Source organism: Pteropus vampyrus, unplaced genomic scaffold, assembly GCF_000151845.1.
Source record: "Pteropus vampyrus isolate Shadow unplaced genomic scaffold, Pvam_2.0 Scaffold143, whole genome shotgun sequence".
Taxonomy (NCBI): Eukaryota; Metazoa; Chordata; class Mammalia; order Chiroptera; family Pteropodidae; genus Pteropus; species Pteropus vampyrus.
In genome coordinates, this window is record NW_011888924.1 from 90,208 (window position 1) to 109,648 (window position 19,441).

General features: G+C 43.7%; 2 protein-coding genes across 2 annotated transcripts in view; one reads left to right on the forward strand and one right to left on the reverse strand.

Moving 5' to 3' along the window:
* FAM20A (FAM20A, golgi associated secretory pathway pseudokinase) overlaps positions 1–7,484 on the forward strand; it is a 15,753-nt gene extending 8,269 nt beyond the window's left edge. Inside the window, exons 5-11 of the mRNA XM_011368567.2 lie at positions 342–434; positions 1,227–1,342; positions 1,859–2,039; positions 3,100–3,209; positions 3,965–4,046; positions 4,507–4,566; positions 5,806–7,484. Coding sequence (XP_011366869.1) covers positions 342–434; positions 1,227–1,342; positions 1,859–2,039; positions 3,100–3,209; positions 3,965–4,046; positions 4,507–4,566; positions 5,806–6,070 — 907 coding nt within the window. The 3' untranslated portion in view covers positions 6,071–7,484. The remainder of the gene's footprint in view (positions 1–341; positions 435–1,226; positions 1,343–1,858; positions 2,040–3,099; positions 3,210–3,964; positions 4,047–4,506; positions 4,567–5,805) is intronic.
* Positions 7,485–12,908: 5,424 nt separating this feature from the next.
* PRKAR1A (protein kinase cAMP-dependent type I regulatory subunit alpha) overlaps positions 12,909–19,441 on the reverse strand; it is a 16,801-nt gene continuing 10,268 nt past the window's right edge. The window contains exons 6-10 of the mRNA XM_023535652.1: positions 19,062–19,220; positions 17,789–17,849; positions 16,622–16,743; positions 15,705–15,786; positions 12,909–15,371 (exon numbers count right to left, since the gene is read on the reverse strand). Of these exons, the coding sequence (XP_023391420.1) occupies positions 15,199–15,371; positions 15,705–15,786; positions 16,622–16,743; positions 17,789–17,849; positions 19,062–19,220 (597 nt within the window). The 3' untranslated portion in view covers positions 12,909–15,198. The remainder of the gene's footprint in view (positions 15,372–15,704; positions 15,787–16,621; positions 16,744–17,788; positions 17,850–19,061; positions 19,221–19,441) is intronic.

Consider the following 19,441-nt stretch of genomic DNA (forward strand, 5'->3'; position numbering starts at 1 on the left):
CTGTCGCCTCCCGTCTGTTTACATCTGTAGAAGATCCGCATTTCTTCCTTCTCAACTACTGTTTTGGGTTTTTTTGTTTTTTTTTTTTTTTTAAAGAATTAGCCACTGTCACCAAAGCTTCGTAAGAAGGAGACTTGGTGTTCGGGGGGCCTGTAAGACAATGTCTTGCAAGAAGCGTGGCTCCTCTTACTGGGCAAGTCTTCTAGCCGAGGGAGCCACGGGCCATCCTGGGTTCAAAGCATAAAAGCCGTTCCCCGTCCCGCTCCCCGTCATGCTCATCAGCCGTCTCAGGCTCCCAGCCGAAGGCTGAATCCAGGAAATGATTCCTCCCTTCTCTCCAGACAGCAGCGAGACGAGGAGACGCCCGAGGACTTCTTCTATTTCATTGACTTTCAGAGACACAACGCTGAGATCGCAGCTTTCCATCTGGACAGGTAGGGGCTGGCCCCAGAGGTGGTGCTGACTGCAAGGGCCGACCAGTCCAGAGAGGGGGCGCTGGCCAGTGCCTCAGGCGGGAGCTCCCCGGAATGGTGACAGTCTCCCTTCTGGCTCTTTTTCTGCACGAACCTCAGTGATGCCTTCGAACCCCACCTGTCCCACCCCACCCCATGGACTGAAACACGCAAAGGCTTTTAAAGTAATGAAAAGAATAACTCAGAAAGAAAACTCACCCTGCCAGGCTGCTCACACTGCCACCTTGGGCACGACGTGGCCCTTCGCTCTAGTTCTCAGATCTGACTCTTGGGAGACTGTGCCCACTCCCACTTATCCGAGGTTCTGATATAAAAGGTGAAAGCTCCTAAACTGGCAAGCTCCCCCTGTTTGCCCAGTCATGGCCACTCAAGGTGTGGTCTGTGGACCTGGCAGCCTGGACGCCACCCAGGAGCTTTCCAGAAATGCAGAATCTCAGCCTTACCCTGCGCTCACCGACTCAGACCTGCTTTTGAACAAGGTCCCAGGTGACTCATATGCACGTCGAAGTATGAGACGCTCTGACCTAGAGCACAGCTCGGAGGGTGGAAGGTTTGCCCAGGAGGCTTGATGGAATCGGGTTCCTTTGCCACCACTTTCGGTGCAGGGTTGCCCCGGGCGCTGCCAGCTCAGCACTGCAGAGTCCCCCACAGCTGGGTATGCTCAGAGATGCCCGTCCATCTCTATAGGGTAACCATCTAAGTCCCAGACCCCCGCCTCCGCCTCGGATCTAAACGGGGCTCCCTCTCCTTCAGGATTCTAGACTTCCGACGAGTGCCACCAACGGCAGGGAGGCTAATCAATGTCACCAAGGAAATCCTAGAAGTCACCAAGAATGAAATCCTGCAGAGCGTGTTCTTTGTCTCTCCAGGTAGAGTACTGGACAAAGCAATATTCTGGCTCCAAGAGCACAGTAGTGGCCTGTCCCCCTGCCAGTGGCACTATTCATTACTGGGATGGGTGTATGCTGCCATCAGACACTCCCGCCTGGTCGACCTGAACGTCACACAAGATGAATTGGGAATGGAAAAAGGTCACACAGAAAACGCTAACTAGCCTGGGTGGGCAATTACCTATAATGCCAGCCTCCCTGGGATCTGGTATTGTCCATTCAAACAAAGAACACTGTAATCGTGCAGCTAGGATACGCTGAGGCTGGGTCTCACGCTTTCTCTGCTCCGAGACATTTGGGAATTAGAGTCGGGATGCTCAGTTTAATAGCATCCGTGAGCCCCTCCATCCGGAAAAGGCAATGTTTTCTTCTTCTTCCTTTCCCCATGCTGAGCGCAGGGTTTCTCTTCCTTCCTAGTGGATTTATGGGGGCAGGAAGTCGGTCTGCCCCCAAAGCCCTTTCTCCATTCCTCCTCTCTCTTCCTTCATCCTCCAGCCAGCAACGTGTGCTTCTTTGCCAAGTGCCCGTACATGTGCAAGACCGAGTACGCCGTCTGCGGCAACCCTCACCTGCTGGAGGGCTCCCTCTCCGCCTTCCTGCCGTCCCTCAACCTGGCCCCCAGGCTGTCCGTGCCCAACCCCTGGATCCGCTCCTACACGCTGGCAGGAAAAGAAGAGTGAGTTGGTTCCCGGCCACAACGCCCTGGCCACGGTCCGCGGTCCAGCCCGAGACTGGCCACAGCCCTGTACCGAGGACTTGTGGCTGGCCAGGCTTTTGGACCCCAAAAGCTGCCTCGACCCTCCTTTGCCTCATCTCCTGTTGATCCTGGGACCAGCTGGCCTGTCTGTTCTCTCCCTTTAGTTCATTTATTTGGTTATAAAGAGCCTGCTATGTGCCCAACACTAAGTACTAAGGGATACAGAAATGAAAGACACAGCTCCCCTGCCCACCCCCAAGACTGTCCAGTGGTCTAGCTGGGCAGTCAGAGAAGTAGCCAGGTTATGAAAACAGTGCACCTCCTGCTGTGACACAGAGAAGCACACGAGCACGCAGGAGGGCCACCTGGTTCCCGAGTAAGCCCCTGAAGCCAAGGACCCCATCGTTGCATCACCAGGGCTTCGCACATTCCCTGGTGCACAGTAGGTACTCAGTTCACGTTAGTGGACTGACTGAGTAGGTTCACAGTCCAGCCGCGCCAGTCGTGGTAGGAAGATAAATAACCCGGGAAAATCTGGAGGACATCACAGATCCTAAGGGCCACCGGATGAAAGGGGAAATGGGGACATTCCAGGCAGAGGGGGATGTGAGCGAGAGAGGACAGAGAATGGCTTGCAGGGCGACTACGAATGGCTCAGAAGAACCGCAGGGCCCAAGAGGCTGGTGAGGAGCTGCAGAGGAAGCAGGTGAGGGACACGTGTCTCGCCTTCCGCTGCTGGCCCGTCGCCTCCCCTCTGGCATGTGACGTGCCAGCCATCAGCAGAGTGGATGCTCAGGAAGCGTGTGGTAAAAGGAGCCAGAACCTTCTCGGCATGTGGAATCTACAGCCTCCTTGTGCCTTTGCCCAGGGTCCTGAATGTACCCAGCCACCACCTGCATGCCAAGGAGCTGCCACCGGCTCCGGGCAAAACTAAGGAGGCAGGGATTTTTGGGGAGTGAGGGTAGGGGCCAGGTACGAGGAAGGCCCCCAAATACCTTGCCATCTTGGCTTCTCCAGCCCCAGGACTTCTTCCCCACAGGTGGGAGGTCAACCCACTCTACTGCGACACTGTGAGGCGGATCTACCCGTACAGCAGCAGCAGCCGGCTGCTCAACGTCATCGATATGGCCATCTTCGACTTCCTCATTGGTGGGTCCCCATGCTCAGAGCCCCTGGTGGGAGGGGCTGTGCCGCTGGGCTGGGACTCTCCATGACCTCAGCCACCAGTTATAGCTAGGGCCATGAGGACCGAATGACCCCGCACTGCCCACAGCCTCAGGGAGCGGCGGCAGTCCCAGAGGGCAGAAGTCAACATGTGCCCCTCCTGGGAGGGGACACCACTCAGTAAGCAGGCCCCCAGGCCTGAGCGGGCCTCGGGTTTGAAGTTATTGGTTCCCTTGACCACGTAAGGGGAAACCAGAGAGGAAAGGGGAAAAGTACACCATGGGGAGCAAGGGGAAGGTCTTGGGAAGGGGCTGGTCACCCACCTTCTAGTCCCTTGGGGACCCAGGAAGGCTAAGGAGATTGTTATGAAGGTGGCTAACACATGCTGAGGTCTCAAGTCCTACAGCGTCCACCCCAGCTCACTCCCCCACCATTTGGGAAGCGAACCTGTGTCTGCTCACCCCGACGGACCACGGCTGGGAGCTCGGGCGCAGGCCAGCACCCAGGCCGGGGGCCAGCGGCGTGGTGAAAGCCTTAGATTTGGACACGGTCCATAGTAGAGACTGCTACCTAGCTTCCTTTTCCTTCGCTAATAACTAGCTTCCCTAACAACCCCGGGGACACAATAGCTTGTGGCCCTGGGTTCAGAATCGTGTCTGAACTAAGAGGGAACACAGAGGTCAGGAACACCTGCCACCTGGCCTGTGGGCCCCAGCTCCAAGGTCTCCCCTCCTCTACAGGAAACATGGACCGTCACCATTATGAGATGTTCACCAAATTTGGCGATGATGGGTTCTTTATTCACCTCGACAACGCCAGAGGGTGAGTATCCCAGCGCCTCCCAGCCCAGCCGTACCCCGGGGGAAAAGCAGCAGCCCGAGGGTGAGGGGTGCGCGGTCACACTCCGTCTCCTTGCCCTACGTGTTTCTCTCTCTCTCGATCTTCGCTAAGGAACACCGATTCTCCCTAAGAGCATTGGTAAAATCGTTTTCCGTGTTTTACTCACGGGTTCACTCCTGGAGGCAGAGCGCATGGCTCACGGCCTGGGTCTGACCCTCTGTAGGTGGTGAATACGTGAATGAATGATTGCTTGGTTTCAATACCTTTGGACCCAGGCTTTTGTGACCTGATTGAGGAAGAGGGGCTGGAGAGGCAGCTGCCATGATCCCTGGCATTTTACCCTAAGCTGTCCTTCAAAAAAAGGCCAAGGTCCTTCAAAAAAATAAATGAGAGGAAAAACGGTAGGGAGGCAGCACCCACGAAAGCCCGTTCCTCCTCCCAGGTTTGGACGGCACTCCCACGACGAAATCTCCACCCTCTCGCCGCTGTCCCAGTGCTGCAGGTAAGCTTTTGGCTCAAGGGTCAGGTCACAGCTGTGACGCTCCGCCCTGCTCGCACGCAAGCTCTGAAGGCCTTACTCAGTTTTCACTGAGTAAGACATGGGTGGGTACAATGACAGGAATTACCAACAAGAGAATTTTCCCCAACAACTCGGATTGTTTCATCTTTCAGCATGGGATGAATTAGGATCTATTTTTTTAAAATCTTTCGATCGCTTACTTTAATCTTTAGCCCACTCAGAAAATCATCACCCACTTTCACAGAGCCTGTCTTTGATATGACTAATCACACTTCTGCTTCACCCAGCACTCGTATAAGCTCATAAATATTACTGCTTGGTGACCATCTAAATGAAATCCTGATTAAACTCCCATAAGCCCATATCAGCTTGAAAGGAAGTACTGAGAACTTTGGCCACCATTAATCTAGAGCATTTCCATCCCACTTTGTACCTCTCTGGTGTCTCAGCCAGGCTTATGAAATCATCCGGCTGCTCAGCTGCAATATCCAGAGCCAATTAGAAATACGTGCTTCACACCCAGCAAAGCCACCTCATTCACTTTCAGCTGGAAAACTCAAAACAGGGTCCGAATTTTCTCTATCCACCTCTTAGGTTAATTTAAACCTGCTTCCCCTGCTTGCCTCCCTTACTCTCCTTTAGGAAGTAGTTGTTTAGGACAGAAGTTGGAAAATTAGGCCGCTGACACATCTGAGTCTGAGTCAGTTTTCTGCATAAAAAGTAATCAAAATCCGAAAGTCAAGATTGGTCGGGCCCCAATGTCATCCCTCTAATTTGAAAATCTGACACAGAGAAGTATTATTAAGTTGACGAGAAACAACTTGGAAGCCGGCAGTTCCTAGGGCTTTTGAGGGCAAACGTCATCATTTCACCTATCGAAAAACTTCTAGCTTTATCTCCCCTCGAAATCATTATCGCTCCTGTTTCGATTCCTTTAGCAATGTCAGATGTATACGGTTCAGCATCGTTATGTGGCATTACAATTGTTACAGTGTAAACAGCTCAGCAGGTCTTTGACCAAAAGGCAATTGAAAAAGGACTGCAAAATATGGGGTCATCTTTTATTCATTCCCTTTTTTACCTGGTTTCCATGAAAATGTGCTTAAGACTGAAGGACAGGACCTCAGAACATCAGCTACAACAGCTCCCTGTGGGTAAAGTTCAGGTCAAGCTATTTTCTTCACCTTTACTTATTTGGTCTCTGTAAAATTTTCCTTCCAGGATAAAGAAGAAAACACTTCTGCACCTGCAGCTGCTGGCCCAGCCGGACTACAGACTCAGTGATACGATGCGGGAGTCGCTGCTGGAGGACCCGCTGGCCCCCGTCCTCACGGAGCCTCACCTCCTTGCTCTGGATCGGAGACTCCAGATCATCCTGCAGACTGTGGCGGGGTGCATAGAGGCCCACGGAGAGCAGAGTGTCGTAGCCGATGGCCCTGCAGAACAGTCAGCCCTGGACTCTGGCCAGGCTAACCTGACGAGCTAGGGGCTGGACGGGTCAAATTTCAGAAACTACACCTGGAGTGAGCAGTGGACTCTTGATTGTGGACCATTGCTTCCTCACGTGCCCCTGTCGATTCTGCAGGTCCTAGGGCAGGAGCCCAGAGGGGCAGGCAGGGCACTAGGATGACTGTGAAAGGGCAGAAGTGGGACCCACCTGACTTTCTTCCTCGGTGCGCTGCTTCTCCAGGGAGCCTTGGCTCCCTCTTGCCCAGAAAGCACTGCTTCATCCAGGCCACAGACCATCTCCTGAGCCCACTGGGAAACCGCCAGACAGGTCAGGCTTGAAAGGCTTGGAGAGCCTTGTTCCCAGAGAGTATTAACTGTTACAAATAAAAGGACATCAAGTGGACACCTAACTGGCCTCCAGATCCTTATTTCATCTACAAGGATAATTCCCAATCCAGATAAAACATCTGGCCTATTGCAGGCAAAAAAATCTAATACCTCTCAAAGTGGGTCAAAGTAGACTTCACACTTTGATATTCCAGTCGCTGTGGCCCAGTCTGAAGACAATAATCACTACTGACCAGTCCTAAAGTCATTTCAAAAAAAAACGTCATTTCAAAAGGTAAAAATAACAAGGATTTTCTGAGAATATCAGAAAAGGGATGTTTCAATCTGAGTATTTAAATATCAACTGAAATAACGTAAAGTATGTCAAAATCAGCATCCAGTGTCAGGAGAGCTTTTAATAAAGAGAAAACAAGGGTGGCCTTGAAGGTGGGACAGGGGACAGAAACCAGCCCAGCAGGGACGTGAGCCTGGACTCAGGCCGACGACGGTCCTTCCCCATGAGAGCCAGCAGCTGCCCCTCCCCTGCCCCCAAGGGGAGCAGGGAGCCATCTTGAGAGGCCTGGCCCCCTTCCCCTCAGCTGCTTGCCCAAAGGGACAACGTCCAGTTGACTTTCCGAGCCTCCCTCCAAAGTGGGTGCAGAGCAGGTCCATCTCCTCAGCCTTCTCCCTGCTGGCTTGCTGACCTCTGAAACTCCTTAATGGGACGCTGTTTCTCATCCCATAATTCATGACTGAAAACACAAATGACAGGAAAGTATTCGTACTACAGAGTGATTCGTCAGTCAACAAGGAAAAAATCCTGATTATCAGATGAACTTTTTCTGATAAAGACCAGAGGCTCATATACGAAGTGTGACGGGGATAGAAAGAAGTCACTAAAGAGGGTACGAGGTCAGGAACTAGAGATGTCATCCAAGACTTCTGCGATGTGTCCAAAGACAGCCCCAACAGGACAAATAACGAGGGTACTTCTGACCCGCCCTGGTACCCACATCACGGGCGCACTTCCCCTGAACCGTGTCCATGACTACCATCCCCCAGGCTCACACACTCACGTGTGAGGAGCCACACACGTGTCCAGTCCTCCTCAACAGACAGATTCCCCTACCTCCTGTGTACACCGAGATTAACAAAAATCAAACAACTCAACCTATTCCAAAGCATTCCTTCCACTGTAATACAGATGCCCAACAGTATCTTTGAAGTTATCTTTGCTTTAAAAAACAAAAAAAAATCAACTCTTAAATAGAGGAAACTCCATCGCAGAGTCTCGTCACCGCGGTGACTCTGCTGCGGCTCAGCATCTCCCACTTCACGAACTGCTTCTCCTACTTGGATCCAGTATTTTCCTTTGTAGTAGGGACTAGGTAATTACACAAAGACAGACAAATATTCAAGCAAGGATATTCAAAGAATAGTGCAGTGGTCTGGGACTTCCAAGCCAGAGCCTCAGGAGCGCAAGCTGTGGCACCGTCTCCAACTGAGCCTTCTCTGTGACAACGGACTGGTTTGCAAGCGGCCTACGATACTTCAGAAACTGAGGAATAGAATTGAGTTTGACCACAATACGCGGAGTACCTAGATACCTAATTATTCACTTATCTTAAGCATTCCATTATTGTTAACCAAGTCAAGACTATCATTTGTCAAAAATAGCAGAAAAGAAGATTATTCTTAGAATGTTCAAGTTCTAACATGTTTACTTTGGACCACTGTCCAACTTGCCGTGACGCAGTCTCCTGTCCCCATGTAAGAACCGTTCCTGTTACTACCAGCAAACAAAGAAGGAAAGGGCCCTACGGCATGGGGCTTGGTGGGGAAGGGGGTTTGAAGGAACTCACTGGAGCCTTCCCGAAAGTCAGGACATCTGAGTTTGAAGACTGTAAAAATGAATCTTCTTATTCGTGGTAGTTTTACGGTCTATAAAGTCATCACAGATATTAAATAAATATTGAATCATCTGCTCCTAGAGGAAATACAAGGTGTAGGTTCCTGTGAGCCTCTGGTTACATTCTGTCAACCAACCAATACATAACCTTGTCTTAATGTGTTAAGGTGTGTTACAGACACCTTGTTTAATATATACTGATGATTCATTAACACTGAACTCGTGGCCAACAACTGTAACTCATTCCTGAAAGTTGATTTAATACACTTATTCTCTCCATAACGCACATCACACCCTCCTGCCCTTAGGAACACTGGCCAGCACCGCAGCACTACACTCGGAGGCCGTTTTAAACAGTGAAATCGCCAAGAGCACACACAAAAATGCAAGAAAGTGGCACCAAGCAGACCACGATTACAGTATGAGAGCCAAAACAAAAGGAAGAGTGTCGCGTTATTCGACCTCAAATAAGGTTGAATTCGGAAGACTCAAACTCTTCACCATTCCACTCCTATCTGGGAATGACTGTGAAAAGGCTGTGAGTATTGACTCTGAGGTTACAAAAAATTTTAGCAAGTAGGCAACTTCACAAAATTCATAAGTACAGTGTCCCTGAACAATTAGAATCGACTGCAACTTATTTTGAAACTAACAAAGATGATCGAAAAGCTATCCATCTAGTGGTGACTTTTAAAATCACAAAGTTCTTTAAGCTAAATTGGCAGAACTTTCACAAAATGAAAATACTATAGTCATCAGTGGTTTTGTTAATCATAACAGAATACAGTCAAGACAGGATGAAGCCATAGCTCTGAACTTACGCCAATAAACAAATTCTAACTTTATATGTACACAACAATACTGATTTCTATGAAAAAGTTCCATAGGGTAAGAAGAGAGAGAATTAAGGCCCCCCTTTTAAATTCTCCCATCTACAGCCTTTACCGATAGCTATTACGATAGCTACCTTGGGGGAATGTATTAAATGGTGACCTAGCCATTGCTTCTCACGGGTGTTTTACTCATCTAGAAATACACTGCCAGGACCTCATAAAAATACAAAAGGGGTTCAGCTATTAATTCATGATCGGAGATAACAGTATTAAGAAAACTGACATTACGCTACTTCAATTTTGAAATGTCAATATTTAAGTTATTAAAAAACAAAAAGCGATTCTACATGAGCTAATGTTTTAAAAGAAGGATTTAACTATAACCAGTACAATCAACCTAGGAAAATTTTTCTTTAGTTGCATTCCTGTTTTAACTCTAAAGGTTCCTATCTCTAGTGAGTTGAGGAGAGGAATGACTAAATCTGGACAAGGTCCATGTGTTACAAAGCAGTAAAACTTAAAGAATGTTCTAGAACACAATGTATCCCTGAGAACTTCACTGGATGTAAAGAAATTATACCAATATACTAATGAGTCCAACTTAATCATCTCACTCCCCAGGAATCTGAGGACTAGATGTCAGAAATAACTTTATACATGCAAAATAAATAACTATACCTAAATATGTGAATATATTAAATTTAAAACGGAGGATGCTGATCCAGAAATAATGTTTCCCCATTAAGTCTGGGGAAGCCAGAGAACCAGTCTGCCTTCAATAAAAAGGAAACATTCAGCTTTTGATTTAATCTTTTCCTTCCATAACTTGGTAAACAGATCTGCTATATCTCAATTACCCTTTAAGCAAGGTTTGCACATTCATTCTTTGACAAACTGATCTGGAAGCCACTGAAAACAAACTCATGACTCTTTTTAAAACACTAATCCCGTAATTCACTTTCGATTTTCATTCTTGCCCACAAGATTAGGAGATTCTGGGGCAGGCGGGGAGAAGAGAAGGAAAGGAGAAAGGGAAGAAAAACTGATTCATTTAAGAATTTAAATTATTTAATCTTTTTTTTATTACTTGACCTACCATTAAGACAGTCTATAACAAAAAGAATATATTAGCACACACAGTATAATCACACTAGTAACCAGGAAACAATACAAAATGGTCCTTTGGCCATCTATACTTTCTAGAGCAGACCTCAGAAAATCACTTACCAAGCCCAGAAATTACGACTTCTAAAGCCCCGATTAACTAAGACGAATTATGCCAATCATGATTTCTCACATATACTCAGAATGCACAATGATAAAGCGCTGCAGCTCAGCATCTCCCACTTCACGAACTGCTTCTCCTACTTGGATCCAGTATTTTCCTTTGTAGTAGGGACTGGGTAATTACACAAAGACAGACAAATATTCAAGCAAGGATATTCAAAGAATAGTGCAGTGGTCTGGGACTTCCAAGCCAGAGCCTCAGGAGCGCAAGCTGTGGCACCGTCTCCAACTGAGCCTTCTCTGTGACAACGGACTGGTTGCAAGCGGCCTACGATACTTCAGAAACTGAGGAATAGAATTGAGTTTGACCACAATACGCGGAGTACCTAGATACCTAATTATTCACTTATCTTAAGCATTCCATTATTGTTAACCAAGTCAAGACTATCATTTGTCAAAAATAGCAGAAAAGAAGATTATTCTTAGAATGTTCAAGTTCTAACAAGTTTACTTTGGACCACTGTCCAACTTGCCGTGACGCAGTCTCCTGTCCCCATGTAAGAACCGTTCCTGTTACTACCAGCAAACAAAGAAGGAAAGGGCCCTACGGCATGGGGCTTGGTGGGGAAGGGGGTTTGAAGGAACTCACTGGAGCCTTCCCGAAAGTCAGGACATCTGAGTTTGAAGACTGTAAAAATGAATCTTCTTATTCGTGGTAGTTTTACGGTCTATAAAGTCATCACAGATATTAAATAAATATTGAATCATCTGCTCCTAGAGGAAATACAAGGTGTAGGTTCCTGTGAGCCTCTGGTTACATTCTGTCAACCAACCAATACATAACCTTGTCTTAATGTGTTAAGGTGTGTTACAGACACCTTGTTTAATATATACTGATGATTCATTAACACTGAACTCGTGGCCAACAACTGTAACTCATTCCTGAAAGTTGATTTAATACACTTATTCTCTCCATAATGCACATCACACCCTCCTGCCCTTAGGAACAATGGCCAGCACCGCAGCACTACACTCGGAGGCCGTTTTAAACAGTGAAATCGCCAAGAGCACACACAAAAATGCAAGAAAGTGGCACCAAGCAGACCACGATTACAGTATGAGAGCCAAAACAAAAGGAAGAGTGTCGCGTTATTCGACCTCAAATAAGGTTGAATTCGGAAGACTCAAACTCTTCACCATTCCACTCCTATCTGGGAATGACTGTGAAAAGGCTGTGAGTATTGACTCTGAGGTTACAAAAAATTTTAGCAAGTAGGCAACTTCACAAAATTCATAAGTACAGTGTCCCTGAACAATTAGAATCGACTGCAACTTATTTTGAAACTAACAAAGATGATCGAAAAGCTATCCATCTAGTGGTGACTTTTAAAATCACAAAGTTCTTTAAGCTAAATTGGCAGAACTTTCACAAAATGAAAATACTATAGTCATCAGTGGTTTTGTTAATCATAACAGAATACAGTCAAGACAGGATGAAGCCATAGCTCTGAACTTACGCCAATAAACAAATTCTAACTTTATATGTACACAACAATACTGATTTCTATGAAAAAGTTCCATAGGGTAAGAAGAGAGAGAATTAAGGCCCCCCTTTTAAATTCTCCCATCTACAGCCTTTACCGATAGCTATTACGATAGCTACCTTGGGGGAATGTATTAAATGGTGACCTAGCCATTGCTTCTCACGGGTGTTTTACTCATCTAGAAATACACTGCCAGGACCTCATAAAAATACAAAAGGGGTTCAGCTATTAATTCATGATCGGAGATAACAGTATTAAGAAAACTGACATTACGCTACTTCAATTTTGAAATGTCAATATTTAAGTTATTAAAAAACAAAAAGCGATTCTACATGAGCTAATGTTTTAAAAGAAGGATTTAACTATAACCAGTACAATCAACCTAGGAAAATTTTTCTTTAGTTGCATTCCTGTTTTAACTCTAAAGGTTCCTATCTCTAGTGAGTTGAGGAGAGGAATGACTAAATCTGGACAAGGTCCATGTGTTACAAAGCAGTAAAACTTAAAGAATGTTCTAGAACACAATGTATCCCTGAGAACTTCACTGGATGTAAAGAAATTATACCAATATACTAATGAGTCCAACTTAATCATCTCACTCCCCAGGAATCTGAGGACTAGATGTCAGAAATAACTTTATACATGCAAAATAAATAACTATACCTAAATATGTGAATATATTAAATTTAAAACGGAGGATGCTGATCCAGAAATAATGTTTCCCCATTAAGTCTGGGGAAGCCAGAGAACCAGTCTGCCTTCAATAAAAAGGAAACATTCAGCTTTTGATTTAATCTTTTCCTTCCATAACTTGGTAAACAGATCTGCTATATCTCAATTACCCTTTAAGCAAGGTTTGCACATTCATTCTTTGACAAACTGATCTGGAAGCCACTGAAAACAAACTCATGACTCTTTTTAAAACACTAATCCCGTAATTCACTTTCGATTTTCATTCTTGCCCACAAGATTAGGAGATTCTGGGGCAGGCGGGGAGAAGAGAAGGAAAGGAGAAAGGGAAGAAAAACTGATTCATTTAAGAATTTAAATTATTTAATCTTTTTTTTATTACTTGACCTACCATTAAGACAGTCTATAACAAAAAGAATATATTAGCACACACAGTATAATCACACTAGTAACCAGGAAACAATACAAAATGGTCCTTTGGCCATCTATACTTTCTAGAGCAGACCTCAGAAAATCACTTACCAAGCCCAGAAATGACGACTTCTAAAGCCCCGATTAACTAAGACGAATTATGCCAATCATGATTTCTCACATATACTCAGAATGCACAATGATAAAGCTTCAAATGTGGTAATTTTTAAATTCAGACTTAAAATTTCTTAGATTAGAAACTACAAAAGGGAGTAAACAGCAAGCCAAATGACTTAAGAGCAAAACTCATTTAGAAAGCATCATATGTATCTAAGTATACATGAACATGATCATATACATACATGAAACTGCATATTTATGGCATTCTAAATAATTCACTGAAGTACAGTTTTGGCATTTAAACAAAGATCAAATCAAGCTTTACACTAATAAGAACATAAATTTTATTTTTAATTTTTTAAATATAAAAAAGGTAGCTAAACATAAAGTATAGATCAGAAAACCCTCATTTAATATAGATTTTGGAAAATAAAAAATTTGTAATAAGGTGGCTTTCTAACCCGCACTAAAATGTAAATAAAACCTCTTTCCCAGATTTATACCCCAAACTTAGTAACAACCTACGAACTGTTCAAACCTATGAAAAAAAATCTACCATGACCAATTTAAATTACCTGTGAAAGGGTAGGAGAGGGGATTATTAATCGAGCCAGTGGCATACAGATGGAAAAATGCTTGCAGTCACTCCCAAATACAACCCTACAATATATATAAATCACAATGAAAATAAAAGTGCCTACATTATGGAACTGTGAGATTTTGTTTTAAAAAATAACAATAAAAATAAACTGCTGGGTATCACTGGTGCACATGGAATAATGTAACATAAGGTTGACAAGGCTGGAAAATACTGAAATACAGTTAAGACTCAAAACACAAGTTTACTTAAAAAAAAAAAAAGTCTGCCAAAGAAATAAATGCTAAATAGGAAAGCAGAACTTTTCAGCAGGATGGCCTTTTAAACCGATTTGAAGCAACACAGACACCTTATTTCACTCAACCCACCATAAATTCTCATTGATGTAAAAAGGAGAGGAAAAGGTCAAGCCAAAGTAAAAAAACTTCTTCGCAAATCTCTTGTCCCAATGAACTCAGTGGTGAAAAGTTCCCTACACCGAACTTTGTCCACCCGGCAGTTCTCTTTTGCAACATCACCTGCACACTGGGTGTTTCATTTGTTCCAACTATTCTATCTGCTCCCAGCTAATCCAACCTCCTGCAATCAGCATTTAGTGGATGAGCACAGGAGATTTTCCTAGAGGCAACCGAAAGAGGTACATTAACCAAAAGCTCTAAGTTAAGAAATGAGGGTGTAGACCTCAAATTCTTATTCTTAATTCAGCATCTGATGGTCAATATTTGGCACTAGTTGGATAAATAAAGATCTAATCAGAACTTGTGAGCTGAGGCAGATATAGTTAAATCATAACCCAATATTTGCAGCCTATGATTTAGTTTCAAACCAAAAGGCAGGTACAGATAGCCGCACCTATACATATTTCAAAATCAGAGGAAACGAGAAACAATACCAGACAAACAGCTCGACAAACAAAAATTCTGGTTAAAAAAAAAAACAAAACGGAACAGATCATATCTACCTGCTAATTAGCAAAAACGGGCATTTTTCCGCCCTTAATCTAGTTTAAATAAAGGCAGATATCTAAGATTTTTCTATATCCATTTTTCCTAATCCTTAGAGTTTAATGAGAAATCATTTATTCCATAAAGAAATACATATATGGCCACAGTCTAAAATATGCTTATAACCGGAAAATTATGTCACTTAAAAAAAAAAAATCTTGCACTGTGACGTCATTACTCTATGGTAATTCCTTTGGTGCAGGGGTCTGCCCTCACCAAGAAGCATGGCACGTACTGCCCAGGATGAATGCTAACACTGCACAAAGAGAAGCAGTAACAGCGAAGTCTCTGTAGAACTCTTTTCTATTTATTTAACTGTGTATGAGCATTCGGTTAATGCTCCAAATTAAAAACAGTGCAATAAAAGCAACTTGTAATATAAACAGACAAGAAGCTGCGATGCCAGTGGCCACGTGGCGCTGCAAATAGGGAAAATAAAGCTGTCTGCCAGGGTGAAGCACGGACTGGGGACAGGAGAGAAGGGAGGCACAGGAGGCAGATCTCAGACAGACAGCGACACGAAACTGTTGTACTGCTGGATGTTTCGTTTGAGGATGTCTGAGCACGGGCCGAGAACACGTTCAAATCTAGGTCGGTCCAGCTTAACGCACTTCAAAGGGCCACGGGCAACCACCGTGGCGGCACGGGGACGATTCATCAGCAGTGCTATTTCACCTGGGGGAGGAGAACAAGAAGGGTGAGCGGGCGCTCACTGCCAGGGGAAACTGTCATAGAGGCGCACTTCTCAGAAAGAGAAAAAACAAAAAACAAATACGAACTTCTCTTTATGACCTACTGTAGGCCACACCACATCTGTACTTAAAAAAGCTGACAGATGAGACGATAATTTAATCATTAACCAAGTGAAGGTCAAAAGCTCACACTACTGAGGCAAAACAGATCGCAATGAAAATATAACATTCAGAAGAAATGACAAATTATGAAAGACGATATATTACACTGAAAGGTGACTTAAACTATGTACTCACTGTGAGGAAAGCTACATACCAAAATAATCAGAAGGCCCCAATCTTCCCACTTCAACAAACTCTTCATTTTCTGACCTACGCTGTAGCACAGCAGCTGACCCCTATAATAAAATCAACAAAAAGCAAAACAAATACTTTCAAATCCAGGGTGGCATTTTAAATATACTATGCAATCTACCCAGCAGCCCCTGCTAGGGAGGGAGGGGGCCCTTCTCATCAAAGCTCAGGTACTTGACAGGTTCAGATTCGAGTCAGCAAACTGCAACATGAGGGCGGGGAGGGGGGGGAACAGCAAATCCAAGCCCAGTAGCTGTTTTTACAGGTAGATTTTATACGAACACACTGATTCACGTATATAGTGTCTACGCTGCTTTTACACTAAGACAACAGAGTCGAGTCTTCAAGACAGAAACCCCAGGGCTCACGAAGTCTAATTACTGACCATGTGGCCCTCTACAGAGTCCATCGACCCCAGGATTAAATAAAAGCCATTAGCATCTACTGAGCCACATCCATAGAAAATCTGTTTTGAATTTACTTGGCAGTCAAGAGTACCTGCTATACATTTCCATGGACTGTGAAGATATAAAACATAGCGACTTTCAGAATTTAAATACCTGCCTTTGATCCTTAGTTGCCAAATTGCCAAGCACATAATTTCAACAGAGATGGTACAAAATCATCATAGTTTGTTATGCTAAATGGCTCCCTTGGCTTACATGAGGAGGGTTAACTGGGTAAGTCAGAGTCTATTACTTTATAAATAACTTTTCCAGAATTCTGACTCAAACTCAAATAGCACTTCAATGTAAAAGATAATTTTTAAATAAGATGTCAGACAGTCTTTAATTCTACAGGTGTAAATCAGAGCTAACCAACCCGTTTTCTCTCATACCGTGTACAGCTTCATAAAACAGCAAATGCAGAGTTCTTTACCTCTAAAATAATGAAGAACTCGTCCCCTGGTTCTCCCTGCACCACGATCTTCTGCCCATCTTCAAACTGAACCGGTTCTAACGCATCAGCTACCGTGAGACGTTCCCACTTGTCCAGAGATTCTGAAAAGCAAGAATCAAAAGCATTTCTCTTATTTGCTATTGTTAAAAATTTCTAAACAAAGGTATAAAAAGAATCAACCTAATAGCCACACCCATGCAACACGGTAGTAGTGTCTCAGATCAAAAATGGCACCTGTCTTCAATCACCTCTAGTCTCAGCAAGGTCCTATGACCTGCAGATAACCTTAGATCCTTATTTCAGCAGCCCAGAGGCCAGATTAGTTTATACCAAGCATCCAATGGTAAAGGAATAAAAAAATACAATCATCAAGTATTCCTAAAGACTGCCATCAATGCTTATCAAATGTACAATTACAGGAGCCAAAGTAATAAGTGTCACCATCCATATTATTCCAGAGGTTCACAGAAGTAATTTATCTATTTAAATCCTCAGCTGATTTACGAAACCAACAAGAACTAGAAAATAACTTTTGTTCCCAAAGGCCAAACATCCAAGACACTATTTAGAGAAAGGACAAGTAAGAGAGAAAAAAATCAATTCACGGTACTAAAACAATGGCAGAAGACATTTTACCTGATAAAAACCGCCATTTCCCCTCTCAATGAAGAACGGGTTGTAACAATACAAAAATATCACCAAAATTTCAAAAACTCTTCTAGTCTTTTTTTTAGAGAAAGCCAGTAAATGACACCTAGCCTTTCTACAGAGGAAATGCATTCTTGAAAATACCCACTTTCCTTAACCAATAAACTCCACTGATGAAGCAACAAAAATAGAAGTCACACAAGTAATAACGGTTAATGTCCACAGTCAGGAGGAGGACACTTTTAGCCTTCCCCCCTCTCCGGGAGACATGAGTAGTACATAATTCCAGAAAGCTTTTCCCAAGTCCAATCATTTCTAATTAAGAGGTTTGTGATATACTCGCAAACTAAACACACTTTAATGTTATTTCTTCGTCAAACTCTTAACTCTGCATTCCCTGCAAAATTGATACAGTAATTTTTATGAAATACAAAACGTTCTGCTTGTGTTAATTATTTAACACTTAAATGATTCTCCATGCAATCTTCCAAAACTCACCTAAAATAGACACTTTACTAAGAAACTCCTCATACATCTTCCGCTTTCTCAGAGTGCTTCCCTATAAATAAAAGAAACAAACGTCATATGTCAAAAATGTGTAATTATCACATACTGCTATGGAATAATAAATATTAAGTTTCAAGTAAATTAAAAAGAGTGTGAAATCACAGCTTGCTGCTGCCTCTTGATACACGATTACTTTTCTTCATGTTGAAGATGGTGAGGCCTTCTGTTTAGCTCAATAAAGAGCTCTTAGCAACTTGCTCCTAAAAGGAACACCAGACACATGGCCAAAGGTAGTGCCTTGTACCACCCCTCAGTGAAATACCAACAGAGCAAATGATCGGTTCTCCAAAAAAACCAACCAAGTAATATATGTGCCAACAGCTGAATATATTTCCTTCCCCACAACTCTAATCCTCCACAGAAGTAGGGAAATAAACTGCTACCACTTATAGCCCACCCACCCCTCAAAACAGTGCCACAGCCCCAAACTTAACCAAGTTATCTGCAAAATCTATTAAATACATCTGGGGGAACGAGGGGGAAAGGAATACACAGTCCCCTATAATAAACATCCCTTACACACTAAACTGCTTTGGCAATTTATATATTCACATACTTACAAATATATCTCCATTCCCCAAACACCGAAATTTTCAAAGTACATCCAACTGCATAGTGTCAAACAGCCAGATAGGCAGTGCACAAATTTCGAAAACCATTCGAGATGACTAATGCCATCAGCTGGAACTTAAACATCCAAAGCTACTCCATAAATTTGTCATGAAGTTCTCAAAAAGTCTGACTGTATCAGCAGAATGTTCCAATGATTTTATTATTTTATTTACTCCTTTAGTGAAATGGACATGACCTCTGCATTACTGATAACCCACTTCCAATTTAGGGAAGCTGATCACTTCTGAATGGCCTTAAATAACTTCAAGCCCCTAGAAGCTGCACCTAGCAGACTCTCTGTGAAGTATAAAGATTAGGTGAGTGAAGACGTGCCTAACAGCCAACGGAACGAGTTCCAAACAGGAACTGGCCATTCTATATGCACACTTGTTTCCCATGTTATCTCTGGCCAAACTTTCATTCTAAAAGATCGCTGTCTCAAATGGTATAATAATCCTAAACTGGGCTAATGCACAAACATTCAATCATTAAAAGGAACATTCTCATTTTAGGTTGCTGATATTCAATTTCTCAATTTAAACACTACATAGATGGGAATTCTAAATCACACTCCAAAACCATGGTGTCTTACCATAAGGATTCTCCTGTAGCTGTCTCGGTCAATACCCCATAATTTCACATTTGTCTTAGCTTTGACAGTGGCCGCTCTGGGTGTTCCATAAATCAAAGCAAGTTCTCCAAAGCTTCCTCCTTCCCCAACACTGGTTGCCCATTCACTGTTGACATAGACCTAAAATGCAATTGATGAAGAATTATTTTTCTACGTACACAAACACCTAAGTATTAAAAACCTGCAAACCTTTTTCAGGAGTCAGACAGAATCCTGAACTTTGTTCTGAAATAAAATATGTTTTCCGTGCATAGCAGAGCAAAATAGTTGACTTCTGAAAATGAGTTTCTGTAATTTACCTAGTTTATCTAATAAAAAAAGGTACTCTGTCGGGATGATCA